Source organism: Mesoplodon bidens (assembly GCF_964165515.1).
Source record: "Mesoplodon bidens genome assembly, chromosome: 2".
NCBI classification, from domain to species: Eukaryota; Metazoa; Chordata; class Mammalia; order Artiodactyla; family Ziphiidae; genus Mesoplodon; species Mesoplodon bidens.
Window position 1 is genome coordinate 37,206,874 of NC_138177.1, and position 24,991 is coordinate 37,231,864.

A 24,991-nucleotide genomic window follows, 5' to 3' on the forward strand; every position below is an offset into this window, starting at 1 on the left:
CACGGGTGAATGAGAGGCACACCGAGGCTAAGAACCTCGCAGCCTCATTCTCGGGCTGCCCGTCCGTAGGGCGGGACTGACCCTCCCTGACCCTGGCCGGGAGGTCGTTGGAGGGGTTCTTGCGCGCTGCCGTACCGCGTGTCTTCCAAGCACGCCGCAAGAGGCAGGCGGCGGCCATCCCAGGAGGCCGCCTACGCTGCCTGGGAGCCCGGCCAAGCGGCCCTGGGCGGAACCCAGGCTAGACTCCGGAGCAGCCAGGACCTGCCCGACCGTCCCCCCTGCAGCGCGCCCTCAGGGCCGGAAGGCGGCGCCGTGGGAGCACCGCGCGGGCCCTCCGGCACCGGTGCGCAGGCGCGCAGCCCGCTTCGCAGCTCCTCTTCCGTGGCCGCTAGTTAGGGGAGCGCCTTTGACTTTGCGAGGCCCACAACGGCAGCGCCGGCGCCAGTTCCAGGGTGAGGGGCGCTTCGCCTGCTTCCCTCCGGCCTGCCTCTTTTACCCTGGGTCGTGGGCAGTCCCCGGGGCAGGCGCAAGGACAAGTCCCCATTTTGCCGGCGCCCTTGAGAGACGTTGGGAGCGGGACAGGGGACCCCACCTCCACCCCTCGCCCGAGCGAAGTAGGGAGGGGGTGGGCAACGATGAGGTCGTTGACTTGGAAGGGGACGCGGGGATCCTCCGCATAGGTTCGGGGTGGAGAAAGTATGCCGGTGCGAGCGTCTTTACTCGGAGCCCTGTCCTCGCGCTGGGAAAGGGGTGTTGCGTTTGCCTCCTTCCCAGCCCTGGTTCCCAAAAAGTGGACGAAAGATTTATCTGTTACGAAGTTTGCAGTGTAGAGTGAGACCCCGAGCAATCAGAGTTAACGCTTCACCGAAAAACGAGCCAGGAACTCGGACTTCTCACACACTAGGCCGTGGCGGGGATTTCTTGCGATGCACACAGGTTACTCAACACAGGTTGGGATAAAGACTGAATTGTATGGGGGCTTTGCTGAACGAAGTTTCAGAGCACCCTCGTGGTACTGCTTCTGCCTCATCACCTGTAGAAGTCGCATCTCAGTTGTTTGTATTCCACTATTGGCCATTTTAGACTTCTTATTTTATTTATTTTTCCATCTTGGGTTTGCCTGCTTTTCCTCACGAGCAGTGTTTCTGTCTTAAATCTTGTAGGGCGCAATGTCTAAACAAGAGCGTATACAGGAATGCCTGAGGAAGGAAATAAGGTCACTTCTCATTTCCCTCAGAGATGGTTTGACCCCACAGCAGTTGGAAAAGGAGTACCTTTCGATGGTTGGCAACCGTTTACCACTCCAAATCCTTGGGTATCGGTCCACCATGGAGCTGGTGTTGGATATGCCTGATGTTGTCAGTGTCTGCCCCTGTGAGGACGGTACTGTAATACTGAAGGGTAGGTTTAAGATTTGAAGGTCTATGAACTTTGCAATAATAATCACTTAGTAAAGAATTGTTCTAGCTCTGCAATTATCCTGCATCCCCGGCAGGGGATTTTACTTTTGTGAGGGAGAAGAGGGATCATAGGCACCTTAGAGGTTGTGGACAGAGTTAGAGCTTTAGCACAACCAAGAAACCTTCCCCAGGGCTTCCCTGGTGGCGCAGTGGTTGAGAGTCCGCCTGCCGATGCAGGGGACACGGGTTTGTGCCCCGGTCTGGGAACCCCACATGCCGCGGAGCGGCTGGGCCCGTGAGCCATGGCCGCTGGGCCTGCGCGTCCGGAGCCAGTGCTCCACAACGGAAGAGGCCACAACAGTGAGAGGCCCGCGTACTGCAAAAAAAAAAAAAAAAGAAAGAAAGAAAGAAACCTTCCCCAGAATACTGTGCATTCACAAAAACTACATTGTGCGTGTGCTTTAATATTATTGCACCTTAAGTCAGGAGAAGCTTAACAATGGGACTTCAAATTATGAAATCACGTTTAAAATTTCATGAAGCACAGAAACATAATTGTAGGGAAGTTTATTGTTCATCTCTAGGGTTTCAGATCTTTCAGGAGTTAATTAGCAGCAGTGATAATAAATTGGGTTTTACTGTTCATTCTTCATCCTGTAGTAGAGAAGCTAACAAGCTGTTGTCTAAAATGCAAGAAATGGAGCAACCAAGGGTTCGTGTTTATCATGTCACCTATATACACAGCTCCTTGGAGAGTTAAAAATTATATAACCACAGATGCAAAGAATAAAGAAGGAAGTACGTTTTCACCTAAATATGATTTCTTTTTTCACACCTCCTTAGCTGTTCCAGATGAATCCACCAAAGGAATAGAAAGTTTAGTTGCAAAACAGAGGGGCAGCCGTAAGGTTCGAAACTCCGTGCAGAAGAGAAGGGCCAGTGTTTGCTTTGGGCCCAGCTCTCAACGGCAGCAAGTACCTTACCGAGGAAGGGTGCCCCCTATTCTTCCAGCTGTCGTGAAGAGTGAGTTGAAAGACCTCTTGACGTTATCTCCTGTTCTCCTTTCTGATTTTGAGAACGCATTTGCCAAGCGATTTGGACGATCATTCCAGTATGTGCAGTATGGCTTCTTCTCTATGTTTGAAGTGCTGAATGCCGCTGCAGATGTCATTTCTGTAAAACAGACCAGAGCAGGTTCTTTGTTGATGCTGAAGAAGAGCCTATCCAAGGAAAAGCAGAGAGGATGGCCAGCAGGTAAGCATATTAGCACTGGTAACTATTGCAGATCAGCAGACTTTGGAGCAGTTGTAGTACATATGTACGTATGTATGTAATGGCTAAGCTCCAACAGTTTGTTGAAGTTGCATCCTGGCTCTACCACTTGCTAGCTGTATGATCTCAGGCAAGTTACTTAAAATGTCTAAGCCTTAGTTCCCTCATCTCTAGAATAGGAATAATAATACTTACCTCTTGGAGTCAGGCTGAGGGTTAAATGAGATGGGGGTCTGTAAAGTGCTTGGCATTTAGTAAGCTCATAATAAGTGGTAGCTATTATTATGAAAACACGAGATCAGCTCTCTCTAGAGTGCTGTAAATGAACATCAGTTATATGTGTTCAGGTAAAGAAGATATAACATGGAAAATGAAAAGTTTTAAAAATAATACTAGTTTGTAGCATTTGCCATCTGATCTTTGCTAACACTGATCTTTGATATCCTAGCAGGCATTGTAGTAATTGATGTAGTGTAATGATAACCACCTTATTTGTATAGCAATTTACCTTGGATTCTCATCCCATAGACACGTTGGGTGAGTAACCCAATCTTATTCTTATAGATAAGGAAGCCAAAGCTCAAGAAAGTTAAATGACTTTCTGAAAATTTCATGACTTGAAAAGTACAGCTAGAGTTAGATACCGAACTCTTACTACTGCTCATTCAGTGAGCTTTTCCTACACAATCACTGTCTCCCTTAAAGGCTCAGAAAACTGATGTGATCATTTGTATAGTGTCCCTCTAGACCCTTGACATTATAGAATCTATACACTGCCTATTTGGGGAATTCTATGCCCGTTTCAATGATTTTCTTTTTTTCTCAAAATTTGTATTTAGATTAATACAGGTGAACCATGAGAATATCATGAATTTACAAACCAATATTTAAATTGTGGTGGGAAGTGTAATTTGACAAGAATATGCTAGGGGGTTTACAGGCTCTGGTCAGGGAAGGCTATAGGGGCCACTGAGTGTTTTGAGTCTAAACCTCAACCGTATCAGTATTTGTTTTAAAAATTAAAAAAAAAATTTTTTGGCCCTGCTGCGCGACTTGTGGGATCTCAGTTCTCTGACCCCCAGGGGTTGAACCGAGGCTATGGCCGTGAAAGCCTGGAATCCTAATCACTAGGCCACCTGGGAACCCTCTGTATCAGTATTCTTGCGCTGCTCAAACTTTGGGAGAGTAACTCATGCTATTAAACTTACGTGAGATTGAGTTGTATAAAGCAGTTTGACAACTTACTGACTTGTGGGGGGTGGATATTCCTTCCCAGTGATTGAATTGTTCATTTTTCCCATACATGGTACCTTATTCCTCATCAGGATATCTTGGAAGTAATTTTTTGTGTGTGTGACCTTGATCTTAGGGTAAAGAAAGAGCTAGGCCATGGTGGAGTCCGATGATCTGTCTTTCATGTTGTGTAACAGAATATACCTCTCCTGTAGTATTCCCCTGCCTACAAATCTTGAAGAAAAATGTATACTCTAGAAGAATATCCTTTATTCTGTAGCTTTTCATTCCCCACCCCTCCCCCCATACCACTAGATGGTTATCCAGTTTGAAAAGCATAATTCAAGCAGATTCCTTATTTGAAAACTTTTTGGTCTCCTAAACAGGATACAGCTTTTTAGGTTTATACCTATTGAGTCCTGCCTCTTTGTAGTTATATTCAGGTGTCCTTAAGTGGAGTTTTAGATAGCCCCAACCTTTCAGTAACACACTTATGATCTCTTGGTTTTCTTCTGTAGGTGACTAATCATTCCCTTGTATGTAAATTTTATTGGCTTAATATAAAAATGTAAGCTTACTTAATTTTTAGTTCTAAGTTGAGGGCCTAGCCTCTATATATAAACACCAGAAAACTAGAAATTGTTAGTGATAATTTTTCTCTCCTCTTCTTTTACTCGCAAAAGGTAAAATTTTTACCCAGCCTTTTAGAAGGAAGCAACAAAGGTCATATCCCACAGGCTCCCCAGTAGCAATGGCATGCTTTTCACAACCGACTTCAAACATGGAACCACCGAAGCAAATACTGGACGTGGAGAATACTTCTAGGTCAAATGTGGAGACTTCAAGGCTGAATCACACTGAAAAATTAAACCAGGTGAGATATCCGACTTTGGAGTTATAAATACACCAAAAATGTGTTTAAATTCAGTGGCTATTACTTAGCTCTCATGGAGAAACTGACCTTTTAAAATTCAAGTCATTCACTTATTTCACATTTAACTTAAGCATTTTCTACGGTTCTGTGGATTAGTAAGAAGTGAGAGGTGGCAGTGAGAAAAGAGTACAATTTTATCAACTCCATGGTTTCAACTGTTTTCTGCAGATGACTCCCAAATCTGTATCTCTAGTTCCAGCTTTTCACCAAAGTTATAGAAGCATATTTGCAACTTAACTCATGAATATCTTCACCTGAATGGCTGGCCCTGAGCACTGCAATCCTGGTGTTTTTCTGTGACTATAATGCTGAAGGACTTTGAGTAAAACCTACTAGAATAAAGCCAACAAAAGCCTGATTAAGTTAGCAAGATAACAACCTAAGTAGAGCTCAAAATAAACACATGGAAATTAAAGACATAAAAGTGCTTCATTTCTGTAACTTTAAAAAATTAGCTTTAGTAACATAATTTACATATAGTAAAATTTGCCCATTAAAAATGTACAGTTTGAGTTTTAACATATGTATCTAGTTGTGTAATCACCATCAAAATCAAGAAACAGCATTTCCATCATCTCCCCAAAGTTCCTTCATCTTTGTAGTTGATCTCTTTCCCCAACTACAGCTACAGACAGCTACTGCTTTCTATAAGTATAATTTGACTTTCCAAGAGTTTCGTATAAGTGGGATTAAATAATGCTTAGCTTTTTGTGTCTAGCTTCTTCAACAGGATGCTTTTGAGATTCATCTAGTATGTATCAGTGGTTTGTTCCTTTTTCTTGTTGAGTATCATTCCACTGTACTGATAATACCTCAATTTGTTATCCATTCACCATTAGATAATATTTGGGTTGTTTCCCGTTTGGGGTATTATGAATAAAGCTGCTATGAACATTTGCTTACACTTTGTATGAACATTGACTTCATTTCTCTTGGGTCAATACCTAGGAGTAGGATTGTTGGGTCAGACAGTAAGTTTAACTTTTTTTTTTAAGTTTAACTTTTTAAGAAATTGCCAAACTGTTTCCAAAGTGGCTGTACAGTTTTACTTTCTCATGAGCTATGTATAAGAGTTCCACTTGCATCTTTGTTAACATTTGATGTTATCAATTTAAAAAACAGTAGCCATTTGAGTGTGTGTATAGTAGTATCTCATTATGGCTTTAACTGAAGTTTCTCTAATGATGAATAATATTGGGTATCCTTTCATAAGTATATTTGCCATTTGTATATCTTCTTTGAAGTGTCTAATAATATCTTTTGCTCATTATTAAAAATCGAGTTTTCTTTGTATTGAGTTGGAAGAGTTATTTATGTATGCTGGTTACAAGTCCTTTATTGAGACATGTTTTGCAAATACTTTCTCCTGGTCTGTGCTTACCTCTTCATTTCCTGAATCCTGTCTTTTGTGGGGAAGTCTTTAATTTTGACGAAATCTAATTTATTTATTTTTTTTCTTTTGGTTCTTGCCTACCTAATAAATTTTTGGTTAATCCAGAGTCACAAAAATATTTTCCTATGTTTTCTTCTAGAAGTTTCTTGATTTTAGTTCTTAGGTCTATTTCAAGTTATTTTTGTGTAGGGTACCAGGTATGGATCAAAGTTTTCTGCATATGGATAGCCAATTATTCCAGCACTATTTTTAAAATTTTTATTATTTTTAAGTTTGATTTTATTTATTTATTTTTGGCCATGGGGCATGGCATGTGAGAGCTTAGTTCCCCAACCACGGATCCAGCATACACCTCCTGCACTGGAATCTTGGAGTCTTCACCACTGGACTGCCAGGGGAATCCCCAGCACTATTTTTGAAAAACACTCTTTCCTCACTGGACTACCTTATTACTTTGGCACTTCTGTAAAATCTATTGACCTCATGTATGTGTAGGTCTCTTTCAGGACTCTCTGTCTCTTTCTCTATTTGGTCCATTGATCTACATTGATCTGTCTTTTTGCAAGTATCACACTATCTTGATGACTGTAGTTTTATAATATGTTGAAATTATATGGTTAGGTCCTACAGCTTTGTTCTTTTAAAAATTGCTTTGGCGGGCTTCCCTGGTGGCACAGTGGTTGAGAGCCCGCCTGCTGATGCAGGGGACACGGGTTCATGCCCCGGTCCGGGAAGATCCCACGTGCGGCGGAGTGGCTGGGCCTGTGAGCCATGGCCGCTGGGCCTGCACGTCCGGAGCCCGTGCTCCACAATGGGAGAGGCCACAACAGTGAGAGGCCTGTGTACCGCAAAAAAAAAAAAAAAAAAAAAAATTGCTTTGGCTATTCTAGGTTCTTTGAATTTCCATATAAACTTAACTTGATATAAATCAGCTTGTCAGTTTCTACCAAAAATAATTATGCTCTCTGTGATTTTGATGAGAATTGCATTGCATCTATAGATAAGTTTGGGTGGAAGTGACATCTTGATAATATTGAATCTGCTGATTCCTGAGCACAGTATAGCTCTCCATTTATTTAGGTCTGTAAATTCTCTCAGCACTGTTTTATAGTTTTCAGTACACAAGGCTTGCGTATATTTTGTTAAACTTATAGCTACATTTTCATATTTTTGATACTATTATAAAGGGTATTGTCAATTTATTTTCTAATTAATTATTGCTAGTATGTAGAAAATCAATTTTTTTGTATATTGACCTTGTATCCTGTGACCTTGAATGAAGGTACTCGATAAACTCAACTCTAGTTTATACTGGGAGTAGACAGTTTTACTTCCATTTCAATCTATATGACTTCTTTTTCTTACCTTGTGACAAAGGCTAGTTTCTCTAGTTTAGTAATGAATAGAAGTAGTGAGAGTAAAAATTCTTGCCTTGTTCCTAACTACAGGGGAAAAGCATTCATTCTTTCATCATTAACTCTTATGTTAACTGTAGCATTTTTATAAATGCCCTATATTAGATTGAGGAAATACTCTTCTATTCCTAGATTCTGAGAATTTTTTCCGTGAATGTATATTGAATTTTTCTCCATCCATTGAGATGATTATAGGATGTGATACTATGATTTATAATAAGAAATATATATTTGATCTTCATCCTTCTCTGGCATGGAGCTCCTAAAACCTATGGAAATTCCTAAGTAAAGAGAGCAATAAAAGTATCTTTTGTTATTTTAGTGAGGTAACTTTTGGAAATAACCTAAGGATGGGTTGCTATTGGAGCCAGCCATGTAATTAGAGGGTTAGAGATTATGCTCAGTCATAGCCAATGATTAATCAGTCATGCTGATATAACGACGCCTCCATAAAAACCCCAAAAGTCTGGGTTTAGAGAGCTACCAGATTGGTGAACACCTAGAGATTTGGGGAGAATGGCATGCCAGGAGAAGGCATGGAAGTTCTTTGCCCCTTCCCATATACCTTGCCCTATGTATCTCTTCCATTTGACTTTTCCTGAGTTATATCTTTTTATTTTTATTTATTTATTTTTCATTCATTAAAAAAATCGAGATATAATTGACATATAACATTGTATTAGTTTCAGTACAACAGGATTACAACAGGATTAGATATATGTGTGTATTGTGAAATGATCACCACAGTAAGTGTAGTTAACATCCATCACCACACAGTTACAAATTGTTTTTCTTGTCATGAGAACTTTTAAGATTTACTCTCTTAGCAACTTTTAATTATAGACTACATATTATTATTAACATAGAATATATATTATTATTAATATACAATTAATATGTATATAAATAATAATTGCCATGCTGTACATTACATCCCCAGGACTGATTATAACTGGACGTTTGTACTTTTTGACCACCTTTACCCATTTTGCCCACCCCCAGCATGCTGCCTCTGGCAACCACCCATCTGTTCTCTGTTTCTAAGAGTTTGGCTATTTGTTGTTATTTTTGTTTAACAGATTTTGCATGTAAGGGAGATCATACAGTATTTGTCTGTCTGACTTATTTTACTTAGCATAATGCCCTCAAGTTTCATCCATTGTTATTACAAATTGTGGGATTTCCTTCTGGTTTTATAGCTGATATACATATTCCACAACTTCTTTATCCATTTATCCTTCAATGGACACTTAGGTTGTTTCCATGTCTTGGCTATTGTAAATAATGCTGCAGTCAACATGGGAGTGCAGATATCTTTTTGAGTTAGTGTTTTTGTTTCCTTCGGATAAATACCCAGTGGTGGAGTTGCTGGATGATATGGTGTTTCTCTGTACTGTTCTCCATAGTAGCTGCACCAATTAATATTCCCCCCAACAGTGCACAAGGGTTCCCTTTTCTCCACACCTTTGCCAACATTTGTTATTTCTAGTCTTTTTGATAATAGTCATTCTAACAGGTTTTAGGTGATATTTCATTGTGGTTTGGTTTGCATTTCCCTGATGATTACTGATATCAAGCCACTTGTCATTACCTATTGGCCATCTATATGTTTTTGGGAAAATGTTCAGATCCTCTGCTCATTTTTTAATTGAATTATTTAGGGTTTTCTTGATGTTGAGTTGTGAGAGTCCTTTATATATTTTGGATATTAACCCCTTATCAAATATAAGATTTGAAAATATTTTCTCCCATTCATTTTATCGAGGTCTTCTTTTCTGTGCCGTAGATTTTTAGTTTGATGTAGTCCCACTTGTTTATTTTTGCTTTTGCTGCCTTTACGTTCAGTGTCAAATTCAAAATATCATTTCCAAGACCAAGGTCAAGGAGTTCACCATCTAAGTTTTCTTCTAGAATTTTTATGTTTTCTGGTCTTACGTTCAGGTTTTTAATCCATTTTGAGTTACTTTTTGTGTATGGTGTAGAGTTATATCCTTTTATGATAAACCTGTAATCCAGTAATTAAAATGTTCTCTGAGTTCTTTGAGCCATTATAGCAAATTAAATTGAACCCAGGGAGAGGGTTGTGGAAACCTGATTTGTAGCCACTGGATCAGAAGCTCAGGTAACAACCTGGACTTGCAATTGTCATCTGAAGTCAGAGGATGGGGTGGGGGTTCAGTCTTGTAGAACTTGACCCTTAACCTTGGAATCTGAATGCGATCTCCAGTGTCAGAATTGAGTTGAATTGTAGGACACCCAGCTTGTGTTGAAGAATTGCTTGGATATGGGGAAACACCCTCACACACATTGTAATTGGAGTCAGAATTCTATAGAGCTTTTTCTTTTTTAATCTCTTTATGTGATAAATTACATTGATTTGTTTTTTTTCTTAGCGTTAAAGCAACCTTATGTTGCTGAATGAATCCAGCATGTTGGTCATCATGTGTTAGCCTTTTTATATATTGCTGGATGTGATTTGCTGTTTTCTTGGTAAGGACCTTAGTGTTAATGTTCATAAGGTATATTTTTCTGTAGTTTTCTTGTAATGTTTTATCTGGTTCTGGAATCATGGTAATACAGGCCTTTTGAACTGAGTTGGGACGTTTTCCTTCTTTTTTTTGGCAAGAGTTTGTATTAGGTTTCCCTAAACATTCCACTGAATTTAGCAGTGAAGCAGTCTGGGCCTGGGGATTTTTTGGGTAATGATTTTAAATTACAGACCCAGTTTCTTTAACAGATAAAGAGCTATTCAGATTATCCATTTCTTTTCTTTTTAAATAAATTTATTTATTTATTTATTTATTTATTTTTGGCTGCATTCTGCCTTCCTTGCTGCATGCAGGCTTTATCTAGTTGCAGCAAGTGGGGGCTACTCTTCGTTGTGGTGCACGGGGTTCTCATTGCAGTGGCTTCTCTTTGTTGCGGAGCATGGGCTGTAGGTGTGCGATCTTCAGTAGTTGTGGCATGCAGGCTCAGTAGTTGTGGCACATGGACTTAGTTGCTCTGTGGCATGTGGGATATTCCTGGACCAGGGCTCGAACCTGTGTTCCCTGCACTGGCAGGCGGATTCTCAACCACTGCACCACCAGGGAAGTCCCAGATTATCCATTTCTTTTTGAATGAGCCTTGATACTTTGTCTTTCAAGAAGATGTCCATTTCATCTCAGTTGTCAAAGTTGTTGAAATAAGTTTGTTTATAATATTCACTCATTGTCTTTTTAAGATCTGTAGGATCTGTGGTGAAGCTCCTTCTTTCATTCCTAATATTGATAATTTCTCTTTGTTTCATGATCAGTCTGGCTAAAGATTTATCCAGTGATTTTTCAAAGAACCAGCTTTTGGTTTTATTGATTTTTCCCACCTGTTTTCTATTTCATTTATTTCTGTGCTTATCTGTATTATTTCCTTCTTTCTGTTTATTTTGGGTTAATATTTACCTTAAGAGCAAGAAAAGAAAATTTGGTCATTGATTTTGGTCCTTCTTTTCTAATATAAACATTTAAGGCTATGGATTTTCTCTAAGTACTACTTTAGCTGTATCTCACAAATTTTGATGTGATGTATTTTCATTTAGTTCAAAATATTTTCTAATTTCCTTTGTGATTTCTTTTGTCTTATGGGTTATTTAACAGCATGTTGTTTAATTTCCAATATTTGGGGGCTTTTCAGAGATGTTGTTGAGTTATAATTTAATTTGATTGTGTTAAGAAAACATAGTCTGATTTCATTCCTTGTAAATATATTGAGACTTATGTGGTGCAAAATATATTTATGTGGGGGAATGTTTGGGTAGAGTGTTCTCTGCTATATTTGGGTAGAGGGTTCTATAAATGTCAATTAGTAAAGTTGGTTATAGTGTTATTCAGGAATTCTATATTTTTACTGATGTTTTCCTACTTTTTCCATTAATTACTGCAGGATCAGTGTTGAAATCTTCAAATATACTTGTGAATTTGTCTATTTTACCTTTCAGCTTCAGATATTATAAGTCTCTGTTAGGTGCATACATATATAGGATTGATATGTGTTCCTGATGAATTGCCCTATTTATCATTATGAAATGTCCCTCTTTATGGCTCATAATGTTCCTTGTTTTGGAGTCTACTTTGTTTGATATTACCATAGTGATGTTAGCTTTCTTTAGATGTTAGCACTGTGTATCTTTTTATATACTTTTATTTTTAACATACCTGTTTTATATTTAAAATGTGTTTCCTTTAGACAGTATATGGTTGTCTTGCTTCTTTATTTAATCTGTCAATCTCTGTCATTTAATGGGGGTGTGTATACCATTTATATTTAGTGTAATTACTGGTATGGTTTGATTTAAGTCTGATTTTTGTGGGGGTTTTTCCTATTTTTTTCTTTTGGATTAATTTTTAAAAATAAAAATTTTAAACCAATTTTAGGTTCACAGCAAAGTTGAACAGAAAGTAGAGAGGGTCCCCATATACTCCCTGCCCCCACATTCATGCAGCCTCTTCTACTATGAGCATCCTGCAGCAGAGTGGTACCTTTGTTACAGTTGGTGAACCTCCACTGACACATCACAATCACCCAAAGTCTACAGTTTACATTAGGGTTCACTCTTGGTATTGTAAATTCTGTGGGTTTTGACAAATGTGTAATGACATATATCCACCATTGTAGTATCACACAGAATAGTTTCACTGCCCCTCAGATCCTCTGTCCTCCATCTGCTCTTCTCTCCCTCCTCCCTAGCCCCTAGCAACCACTGATCTTTTTACTGTTTCTATAGTTCTCTGTTTTCTAGAATGTCATATAGTTGGAATCATACAAATGTTGCCTTTTAAATTGCCTTCTTTCACTTAATGATATGCATTTAAGGTTCCTCCGTGTCTTTTCATGGCTGGATAGCTCATTTTTTTGTGCTGAGTAATATTCCATAGTGTGCATACATTGCAGTTTATCTATCCATTTACCTACTGAAGGACATCTTGGTTGCTTCCAGGTTTTGGTTATGAGTAAAGCTGCTATAAACATCTGTGTGCAGTGTTTTGTGTAGACATAAGTTTTCAGCTCCTTTGGGTAAATACCAAGGAGCATGATAGCTCTATCGTATGATAAGAGTTTAGTTTAGTTTTGCAAGAAACTGCCAAACTCTCTTTCAAAGTGGCTGTATCATTTTGCATTCCCACCAGCAGTGAATGAGAGTTCCTGTTGCTCCACATCCTCATTAGCATTTGGTGTTGTCAGTGTTTTGGATTTTGGCCGTTCTACTAGGTATATAGTGGTATCTCACTGTTGTTTTAATTTACAATTCTCTAATGACATATGATGTTGAACATCTTTTAATAGGCTTACTTTGCTATCTGTATATCTTCTTTGGTGAGATGTCTGTTCAGATCTTTTTTTTTTTTTTTCTTTTTTTTTTTTTTTTTTTTTGCAGTACGCGGGCCTCTCACTGCTGTGGCCTCTCCCGTTGCGAAGCACAGGCTCCGGACGCGCAGGCTCAGCGGCCATGGCTCACGGGCCCAGCCGCTCCGCGACATGTGGGACCTTCCCGGACCGGGGCACGAACCCGTGTCCCCTGCATCGGCAGGCGGACTCTCAACCACTGCACCACCAGGGAAGCCCTGTTCAGATCTTTTGCCCAGTTTTTAATTAGGTTGTTTGTTTTCTTACTGTTGAGTTTTAAGGGTTCTTTGTATATTTTGTATGACAACTCTTTATCAGATATGTCTTTTGCAATTTTTTTTGGCAGTTTTTGGCTTGTCTTTTCATTCTTTTGATGTTGCTTTCACAGAGCAGAAGTTTTTAATTTTAATGAAGTCCTGCTTGTCACTTATTTCTTTTTTGGATCATATCTTTGGTGTTGTATCTAAAACGTCATCACCATACCCAAGGTCATCTATGTGTTCTCCTATGTTCTCTTCTAGGAGTTTTAATAGTCTGTATTTTACACTTAGGTCTGTGATCCATGTTAAGTTAATTTTTGTGAAGGGTGTAAGGTCTGTCTCTAGATTCAGTTTCTTGCACGTGGCTGTCTAGTTTTTCCAGCACCACTGTTGAAGATTCTCTTCTCTCCATTGTATTGCCTTTTCTCTTTGGCAAAGATCAGTTGGCTATATTTTTGTGGATCTATATCAGCATTCTTTGTTCTGTTCCATTGGTCTATTTGTCTGTTCTTTTTTTTTTTTTTTTTTTTTTTTTTTTTTTTTTTGCAGTATGCGGGCCTCTCACTATTGTGGCCTCTCCCGTTGCGGAGCACAGGCTCCAGACGCGCTGGCTCAGTGGTCATGGCTCACGGGCCCAGCCGCTCTGCAGCATGTGGGATCTTCCCGGACCAGGGCACGAACCCGTGTTCCCTGCATTGGCAGGCAGACTCTCAACCACTGCGCCACCAGGGAAGCCCCTATTTGTCTGTTCTTTTGCCAATACCACACTGCCTTGATTACTGTAGCTTTGTATTGATAGTAAATCTTGAAGTCGGATGGTGTCAGTCCTCCAAATTTGTTCCTCTCTTTCAATATTGAGGTAGCTATTCTGGGTCTTTTGTCTCTCCATATAAACTTTAGAATTGATTTGTTGATATCCTCCCCAAAAAACTTGCTGGGATTTTGATTGGGATTGGATTGAATCTATAGATCAAGTTGGGAAGAACTGACATCTTGACAGTATTGAGTCTTCCTGTCTGTGAACATGGAATATCTCTCCATTTATTTAGTAGTAGTTCTTTGATATCTTTCATCAGTGTTTTTTATTGTTCCTCATATAGATTTTGCACCTATTTTGTTAGATTTATATCTAAGTGTTTCATTTTGGGGACACTAATGTAAATGGCTATGTGTTTTTCCTTTAGAATTCCACTTGTTCCTTGCTGGTATATAGGAAAGTGATTGGCTTTTGTATTATTAACTTTGTATTCTCCAACATTGCTATAATTGCATATTCATTCCAGTTTTTTGGTTGATTCTTTGGGATTTCTGTATAGACAACTGTGTCATCTTCAAGCAAAGATAGTTGTATTTCTTCCTTCTGAATTATTATACAGTTGACCCTTGAATACTGCAGGGGTTAGGGGTGCCTACCCCTTGCACAGTCAAAAATCTGCATACATGTTTTGACTCCCCCAAAACAACTACTGATAACCTACTGTTGACCAGAAGCCTTTCTGATAACATAAACATTTTATTAACATGTTTTATATATTATATGTAGTATATACTGTATTCTTGTAATACAGGAAGCTAGAGAAAAAGTGTTAAGAAAATCATAAGAAAAATACATTTACAGAACTCTACTATATTTATCAATAGCATAAGTTTATATTGTCTGTTTACAAGATGAATTATCTGTCAGTACTTATATCAATATTGTTTTACATGATACAAAACACTGTATATATTATACATATTACTAACACTAGACATCAGAAATGAAAAGATAATGTGAAACAGAAAATAATATTAGTTACAGGTACAGTGATTCATGCATTGATGTTGTAGAAGCAGCAATGTGATTGCTTTATGATAGCCTAAAGTAATCGATATGATTGCTTCATGGTAGCCTAGCCTGTACACTAACGAATGACTTATAAAATTTTTATGACATTCAGTATTATATTCATAATACAGTATTGGAAGCATTGTTTCATTTTTTTAAAAAACCACTTACCTGTGATTATAGGCTGATGAGCAGTTTCTCCAATTACGAGAGACATACTGTATAGTAATATAATTCTTTGAAAGCACAGTTATAAAACAGTAAGAAAATGAAGACATTATTTTTATATTAAATATCACTCATCTTATGCCTATGTAAGGATAGACCAGTATTTACATGTATTTTATGCATTCATGACATACCTTTAAAATTTTTTTTGAATATTTCTAGGCTACGTGGTTCACCTACAAGTTTATTCAACTTGTCATAAACCTCCAAAACTTTTTAATATATTTACTGAAACAAATCTGTGTGTAAGTGGATCTGTACAGTTCAAATCCATGTTGTTCAAGGGTCAGCTGTACTTTCTATTTCCTTTTCTTATCTTACTGAATTATCTAGGACTCCTAGAACAGTATTGAAAAGCAGCGGTGAGAGGGGACATCCTTACCTTATTCCTGATTAAGTATTTTTTATGATTCTGTTTTGTTGCTGTTATTTGTTTATTAGTTATAACTCTTCAAAAATATTTTTAATAGATGCCTTAGGGTTCTCAACATATGTTTTTAATTTATCCCAGTTGATCCTCATGTAATATTATACTATTTCATGTAGATTAAGAACTTTAGAACAATAGATTTACACTTCTCTCTTCCCATCCTTTGTGCCATTGTTGTGATACATTTTAGTTGTGTATATGTTATAAGCTCCTTAATGCATTTTTATTTTTGCTTTAAAGTATTTATTTTGAATAAGCAACATTTAAGTAATAAAAATATTAAAATAAATTACCTATTTATTTTTAAAAGTCTCCAATCCTTTGCACCCAAATTTCCCTTCAGTATAATGTTCCTTCTGCCTGAAAATTTTTAACATTTCCTATAACATAAATATGTTGGCAATGAATATTCTCAGCTTTTGTTCATCTGAAAAAGTCTTTGTCTTCATTTTTTTTTTTTTTTTTTTTTTTTTTTTTTTTTTTTTTTTTTTTTTTTTTTTTTTTTGCGGTATGCGGGCCTCTCACTGTTGTGGCCTCTCCCGTTGCGGAGCACAGGCTACAGACGCGCAGGCCCAGCGGCCATGGCTCACGGGCCCAGCCGCTCCGCGGCATATGGGATCCTCCCAGACCGGGGCACGAACCCGTATCCCCTGCATCGGCAGGCGGACTCTCAACCACTGCGCCACCAGGGAGGCCCTGTCTTCATTTTTTAATGATACTTCTTCTGGGTATAGAATTCTGGGGTGATAGTTCTTTTTCTTTTAGAACTTCAGAGACAGTTTCATTGCTGTCTGGTCTGCATAGTTTCTGACAATAAATCTGTAGTCATTCTTTGTTCTTCTGTACATAACGCGGGTTTTTTTTCCCCCTTTGATGCTTTCAAGATTTTCTCTTTATCATTGTTTTTCTGCAGTTTCATTCTGGTGTCCCTTGGTAGAGTTTTCTTTATTTGTTCTGGTCGAGATTTACTGAGCTTTTTGCAGAGGGTTTTATAATTTTCATGAGATCTGGAAATTTATTTCTAATTAAAAATCTTTATTGAGGTATGATTGACGTACAAAAAGCTGTGTATGTTTAATGTATACAACCTGATGAGTTTGGAGATAATTATATACCTCTGAAACCATCACCACAGCCAATATGGTAAACATATTCATCACCTGCCCTCTTTATTTTTATTTTATTTTATTTATCTTATATGTTTGTTTATTTATTTATTTATTTTGGCCATGCCACGTGGCTTGTAGGATTTTAGTTCCTCAACCAGGGATCGAACCCAGGCCCTTGGCAGTGAGCATGCAGAACCCTAACCACTGGACCACCAGGGAATTCCCTATTTTTATTTATTTTTAAATTTTTGTGATAAGGACACTTAACATAAGATCTACCCTCCTAGAAAATTTGGAGAATTTTTGTCTTCAAATATTTTTTCCCCTTTCCTCTTCTTCTAGGATGCCTGTATTAGACTGCTTGTTATTTCCTTGTGGATTGTTGGGGCTCTGTTCTTTTTCTTTCTCTGAGTCTCTTCCCCTCCACCTCCCCACTGTGTGCTTCATTTTAGGTACTTTCTCTTGCTGTCTTCAAATTCAGTGATCTTCTTTTGCATTTAATCCCATCCAGATTGTTTTTCATTTTAGACATTATATTTTTAAGTTCTACATATTCCACTTGGATCTTTTTTATGTCCTTTATTTATTTCTTTATTATGTTCATACTTTCTTTATATACATAAGCATATTTATAAGATTTATAATAACTTTTAATGATCTTAACTGCTAATTTTATCATCTCTATCATTTCTGGGTTTTGAATTTATTTTCTTTCTTTCTTTTTTTTTTTTTTTTTGACTGAACCACGGCATGCAGCATCTTAGTTCCCCAACCAGGGATCAAACCTGTGCCCCCTGCAGTGGAAGCACGGAGCCCTAACCACTGGACCACCTGGGAATTCCCTATTTTCCTTCTTGATGTGGTCACATTCTCCTACCTCTTTGCATGGCTGGTAACTTTGATTAGCTGCTAGACATTATGAATTGTTGAGCTTCACTCAGTTAATTTACTTGGAATCGATCATTTTGAGTTTTGCTTTTAAGATTTGTTAGGGCGGGTACTGTCAATTGAATTGTATTCCTTTAAAATTCATATGTTGAAACCCTAACCCCCAATATGATAGTATTTGGAGATGGGGCCTTTGGGAAGTAGAGTTCAATGAAGTTGTGAGGGTGGAGCCCTCGTGATGGGATTAGTGCCCTTATAAGAAGAGAAACCAGAGAGCTTGCTCTCCTCCATGTGCATACACCAAGGAAAGGCCGTGAGAGCACACAGCAAGAAGGCAGCCATCTGCAAGTCAGAAAGAAAATCCTCACCAGGATCCAACTATGCTGTGTCAGCCGAAAAAAATTGCACAACCTGTAAGTAGAGAGTTATGTTTTATTCAGCAGACATTCTTAGTACTTCAAGCCTGGGAGACAGCCTCTCAGATAAATGCTGAGAAAACTGTTCCGAAGAGGAAGAGGGGGAAACCAGGATATATAGGAGTTTTTATAACAATACCAGGTAGTTGGAACAAAAGACTACTGTAAATAAAAGAAAACTAGATATCTCAAGTTATGGAATTTAGTTAGTACTTTTTTGCATAGGGGAAGATGCAAGAGTCTGGGTTCACTGAAATAATTCCTTTGATATGCACCTCAGCTATCTGGGGCCACTATCCTATGATTTCCCATCCTGAGTTTCCTCAGGCTGCACCGTTGGGAGTAGCTGCAGTCCGATAGCTGCTAGATGGTGGGCATTCCTTGTTTTTATCCTGAGTTCCATCAGGGCTCACCATCTGGGGTAGCTACAATTGCTGATGACTTCAACATCCTTTATTTACTGATATGGCAAGCGATATTTTATTTCTTAGCTGGAACCCTGATCTTGGGCTTCCAGTCTCCAGAACTGTGAGAAAATACATTTCTGTTGCTTAAAGCTACCTAATCTAAGTTATTTTGCTATAGAACCCTTAGCAGGCTAAGACTGCTAGTCCAGAGAAACCTTCAGTCTAGGGCTAATTTGGCTCCACCACTGAGGCATTACCTTTCTGAGGATTCACCTGGATGTGTTAAGAGGTCCTTCCATTCTGCCTTAGTGGGACACTTAACTATTCTCAGCTCTGTGTGAGCTCTGGATATTATTTGGCCTGTTGTTTCTTATTGTTTGTTTCCCCAGCCTCAGAGAACATCCCCTTCCCTTGCCTTATGCACACATCAGTGCTCATCCAGAAACTTGAGGGGTCCCTCTGCAGACCTCCAGAGCTATATCTCTCTGTGCCAATCCCTACTCTCCATACCTACCTGTATATTAGCATCCTTTTCCTCCCCAAACTGGAATCTGTCTCCTCAGTTCATCTGTTTCTATTACCTCTTGCTGTGCTACAGACTGAACTCTCCAGGCTGTCAGGTGAGGCAGTTTAGGACTCACCGCTCAGTTGCACACTGTTATTTAACATCTGAAACTCATTATTTTCCACCTGTTTATGGTAGGAGGGTGGGAGCCATAACTTTCTTTTGAATGATGAAGTTTTCTTAATACAGAAAACTCAGCCTAAGAAAGTTACAGTCCTACTGCCAAAAGATAGTTTTCACTCCTGTTCCTTTCTTTTTTTCTTTTTTTAAATAGAGAAAAGGAATTTTGCCTTTTTAAAAAAATATTTATTTATTTATTTATTTATGGCTGTGTTGGCTCTTCGTTTCTGTGTGAGGGCTTTCTCTAGTTGCAGCAAGTGAGGGCCACTCCTCATCGCAGTGCGCGGGCCTCTCACTATCGCGGCCTCTCTTGTTGCGGAGCACAGGCTCCAGACGCGCAGGCTCAGTAATTGTGGCTCACGGGGCCAGTCGCTCTGCGGCATGTGGGATCTTCCCAGACCAGGGCTCGAACCCGTGTCCCCTGCATTGGCAGGCAGATTCTCAACCACTGCGCCACCAGGGAAGCCCCACTCCTGTTCCTTTCATAGTGATTTCCCCGTTGTTTAGATTTCTTTTATTTTTCCTGACATTTCCTGTGCTGGAGAGACCTGACACCAGCATGGTCATCTTCCTTGGTAGATAAACTGACTGTATGTTTGTCAATTCCTGTCTTTATCTTTGAAATTCAGAAGGTTACAATGAACTAACTGTTGGACTCTTTTTCATTAATTTTATCAAAAAAAATTGCATTTTTAAAAATGATTTTTTTCCAAACTGATCTACAGAAAAGTACCAGTATGTTCTACAAAAAATGGTATGTTAGTGTCTGTTTTCTCCATACCTTTTGGATATATAACCCATGGGATTTCATGTGGTTGTTAAAAACTCAAATGTTAATTCTTGAAACATGGTTAAATACAAAAATATTTTCTCTGACCGAAAGCTACACATAGTCTAATTGTTTCATATCCATTTTTGGTTACTGACAAAGTTGAACTTTTAAAATTGTTTATTAGCCACTTTAATTTATTTTGATGAATTATCTGTTCTCTTCCTTTGCCTATTTTTCTCTTGAGATATGCTCATCTTAATGAGTGGAAGAAAGTTTGCTTAGTCAATTTTTACTTAGTGAAGTGAAGGAATTTTGGCTGTCATAGGCTAGAAATGTATTTTTCTAAATTGTATATTATTTTTGTATATAAAAAACGTATATTATTTTTGTCATAGAAAAAACATTTAAAAAACAATCAGTTTCTCCTTTGTAAAATGAGGACTGGAGTTTCTTTTTCACCTGCAAGAGGAACAGGCATGCTTGTTCATTAGTATCCTACCTTTTCCCATTTTCCTGCTTTATTTCACAAAAGCAAATGGTTAGAAAAATTTAAACCCTGTTTTTGAAAGACATGAATAATCTATTTACCACAGTCTATTCAATTTCCTTTATTTTGACCTCTTCCGAGGAAGTTTAGATGAGGGATGAAAATGTGAATGGGCAAGTATGGATTAGCTATTATCATTCTAATGAATGAAGCCTCAGACACTGTCCAGCCCAGCTCTTCAGAATTCTCTGCCTTAGTGTATAGACCTAGACTACAGCTAACAGTGATGTTACTTCACTTCCCATTAACAGGTTATTGCCCGTAAGAGAGTTTGGTCAGAGTAACAGGGATCTGGCATTTCTTTGTTCTCCAGCCTTACAACTAAGAGTATTGTCAATGAAAAAAATTAATCAATAGTCGATCTAAGAAAGAAATGGGAAATTTTATTCGAGCCAACCTGAGAATTATAACCCAGGAGGCAGTCTTTCAGAAAGCTCTGAAAGCTGTTCCACCTGTTAGAGGTCAAGGCACAGTTACATCAGTGTTTGAGACAAAGGGTTATACATCAAAGTAACATACTGACAGTTTACATAGTTCAACAAGGCAATTAGTAGGTTGTTGTGACCCCCCTACAGGATTGAGAAAGGAATTTTTATCTCCTCAGGAGTTACTTTGCTGGAGCCAGGAGGAAATTGTTTTTTGCTTTTATTTTTGTTTTTTGGCAAGTAGGCATTCCTGTGTCTTTTAAGGGGATCTAGTTAATGTATAATGCAGATGTACAATACACAGTAAAGCAGGTAGTGGCTCAAATGCGCAGAGAGAGAATTTTATGTTTAATTTTTCTTGTCCTGTCTTAACATAATTTTATTTCGTCAGTACCCCATCCTACCCTACTTTTAGAAAATTTATTGTAATATTCAGCATGAGATTTAAAGTAGGTACACCTGGAATTATAAAAGAAGTTCTGGTCTTAAATGAATTAAAAATCAGGGCTGGGTCTTAGTTTGCAACTAACTTTTTCACTCAAATAATTGATAGTTTTTACATGAATTAGATGCTGTGATTGGTACTGAATATAAGAAAAGAAGGATTTTAAATTTCACGTGATGACCTGGCTCCAGTGTCTATTAAGAGTGTCCTCAACAAGTAACTGGATCTATTAAACAATTACTGTCAAAAGGAGCCCTTCAGTAGTTCTTTAGTGCAATTCTCTGGAAGTTGCATTCTCTGGCCAACTTAGAGTAGCTGTTCCCTGCCTATTTTCCTGTGAGTTCAGATGAAATTTTTAGTTTGGCAAGTCAAATTTCATACTGCCTAGTTTTTAGTCAAATGAGATACTTAGCAAATATTTGATCAGTTGAAAGCGTCACTTCTGTATGTGTGTCTGTGCCAGTTTTGTGATCTTTATCAGAAACGTATTGTTTTACCATATGGCCAAAAGGTCTGCTGTATATTCCTCTAAGATGTAACTTCTGTTCCTTTCTGCTTTTAGCTTCATGTATCTTCCTTCCAAAATGCTTCCACCCTCATGTTTCTAAATATCACCCAGGTGTCTATGTTTTTAAAATTTTTCTCTTATTACAAAAGTAATACAGATAGATTGCAAAAGATTTGAAATACAGGAAAGCACAGAAGAAAATTAAAATCACATATTCTTTTATCACCCAGAAAAGTTGACTTTTTCTTTTAAAAAAAAAAATTTAGCATCATTCTGGTTCAGGTTTGTGACTTGCTTTTTTAGTCAGAATTATGAATTATGAACATCCCACATTGTTAAATATTGTAATGCGACATAATTTTTAATGGCACTATGGATATGCCATAATTTTTTAACTTGGGGATTTTTTTAATGTTTTTTTATTGGGGTATAGTTGTTTTACAATGTTGTGTTGGTTTCTACTGTATAGCAAAGTAGAAACGCTATGCTATACAGCAAGTTCTCATTAGTTATCTATTTTATACATATTAGTGTATATATGTCAATCCCAATCTCCCAATTCATCCCACCCCCTCTTTCCCCTTGGTGTCCATACATTTGTTCTCTATGTCTGTGTCTCTATTTCTGCCTTGCAAACTGGTTCATCTGTACCATGTTTCTAGATTCCACATAAACTTGGGGATTTAGGCTGTTGCTATTTTTGCAATTAAACATAACCTTATTGATGAAAATCTTGCTCAAATTTGCAGATATCTCTGTTACTCCACAGGATAAAATTCTAGAGGAGCAATCACTACATCTAAAGGAACGTGTACTTTTATAGCTTATCATGTATGTAGTTAGGTTGTCCTCCATAAAAGTTGTTTCAGTTAACACTCACATAAGATGCATGTGTATGTGCTTCTTTCCTTGTACCTTTGCTAGTACTCAGTATAAATGGACACTTCTTCAGAACACCCTCCCCTGACCTCTCCCTCCTCACCAACCCTAGTCTAAGTTAGATCTCACATTGCTTTCCTAACACTTTCAGGCATAGTATTCTATCATGACACTCTGGGTTTTTCATAATGTTTATCGTAATTGTAATTATGTAGTTATATGACTGTCTCATGTTGGTCTCCCATCACTAGACTGCAAGTTCCATGAGGGCAGTGATCATACCTAGTTTATTTACCCCTGTATATTCAGTGCTGAGTACAATGTGAGGCACATAGTTTGTGTTCAGTACATATTTGTTAAGTGAATAAATGAGCATTATTGTAAAAATAATATTCCAATTTGATAGGCAAATAACTATATCTGACTATTAATGTCTGTTTATTAGAGGTTGAACTTTATGCTTTTATTGGCTAGCTAGTGTTAATTTTTAATCAATTGCCTATTCAATCTTCATCCACTTTTTTGAGGAGTATATCTTTTTGATTCAAAGCTCTTCTCTGAAAAAAAAAAAAAAAAAAAAAAAAAGCTCTTCTCTGCCCCTTCTCTGGTTCTGTAGGCTCCTATCTGAATATGATATATATATATATATAGTGGGTTACTTTCCATCTTTATTTATGCCCCTATTTATGATCTTTTGTTCACTTGATTTATTGTCCATTTTTTCTGTTTGGTGTGTAGGCATCTGACACTAAAGCATTGTTGAAATCAGGGTGTCCTCTTGATTACTTTCTTCATGTCAATCACTGATTATCTCCCACTCCTACTTTCCCCCCAACATTATAACTTTTACCCTCTACTTATCTACTTATCTACTTACCTAGATATTCCCAGGATTACTTAGACTTTAAAAAATCTCCGTCACCGCATTCAGTTTAAAGTCAGCTTAATTTACTCATCTAGCTTGAGGCAAACAACATTTTTTTCTTATCTTCTTGAGATGCATTCTGTTCCTAGCTAAGAGCCTATCATTTTGACATCTTAACCCAGGCTTGGCAAATATTGGGTTGGCTAAAAAGTTCATTCGGTTTTTTCCATACGATGGCTCTAGTAGCACCTAGTTGTCTTTAGCTTCATTTGAAACAATTTTGTTAGATTGTATTGTGACAGCTGTCATATCAACATGCATTAAAAAAAAAACTTATCAAAATTGGTGAATTTTTGTGTAGCTGTGAAAAGTGACCCTTTTTTTGTCCCCCGAAACACCTAGCACAGTGGTAATTTACAGTAAGCCCCCTACATACGAACCTTCAAGTTGTGAACTTTCAAAGAGGCGAACGTGCGTTCCATCAGCGTCCGGTGTGAGTGAAATTGCAGCTTGCCCTCTGTCTCCTATTGCTGACGATCCTTCAGCTCTACCGTCTCACACCTCCTTTCCTTCCTCCAGTCAGTAACTCTTCTTGCCTGTTCACTCTATGCCAGCCCCTGTATGCCAGCTGTTGTACTGTACTACTGTACTTTTTGAGGTACTGTACTGTAAGATTAAAAATGTTTTCTTTATTTTTTTGTGTTTGTTTTTTATGTATTATTTGTGTGAAAAGTATTAAAAACCTATTACAGTACAGTTCTATATAGTACCTAGGCTAACTTTGTTGGACTTAATGAACAACTTGGACTTCTAAATGTGCTCTTGGAACTCATTTGTATGTAGGGGACTTACTGTAATAAGTTGTTGTATTGAATCCTCAATGGTGGGAGCATGTTGGGATGTGAAAAATCAATTATCTTTAGGTTCTCCCATTGTTCACTGGGCGAGCTTTAGGGAATTATCCCATGGCAGATCCAGAAGAAATGTAAAGAACCTAAGACCAAGGACTGAGGCATTTTGTGAAAGTTAGTTATATAATCTTAGGAATCTAATTCCCCCTTTCTCAGATCCTACTTTCATGTCAGCCTTAGGAGATAATGAGATTGTCTTCATTTTTCAGATGAAGAAACTGAAACCTAAAAGGTCACACAGTTTGTAAGTAATGACAGGCCAAGTGGCAATATGAAGAAATATTTAAAAAAAAGTTTAGAAGGAATAAATTAATAGTGATTATGTCTATGTGATAGGATTTTAGGTGATTTGTATTTTTCTT

At 38.0% G+C, this 24,991-nt stretch overlaps 1 protein-coding gene across 1 annotated transcript in view; it reads left to right on the forward strand.

The window, feature by feature from the left end:
- Positions 1–296: 296 nt before the first annotated feature.
- The window catches only part of TDRD5 (tudor domain containing 5), an 88,225-nt gene continuing 63,530 nt past the window's right edge, over positions 297–24,991 (forward strand). Inside the window, exons 1-4 of the mRNA XM_081254627.1 lie at positions 297–343; positions 1,164–1,401; positions 2,244–2,654; positions 4,589–4,779. Coding sequence (XP_081110753.1) covers positions 1,170–1,401; positions 2,244–2,654; positions 4,589–4,779 — 834 coding nt within the window. The 5' untranslated portion in view covers positions 297–343; positions 1,164–1,169. The remainder of the gene's footprint in view (positions 344–1,163; positions 1,402–2,243; positions 2,655–4,588; positions 4,780–24,991) is intronic.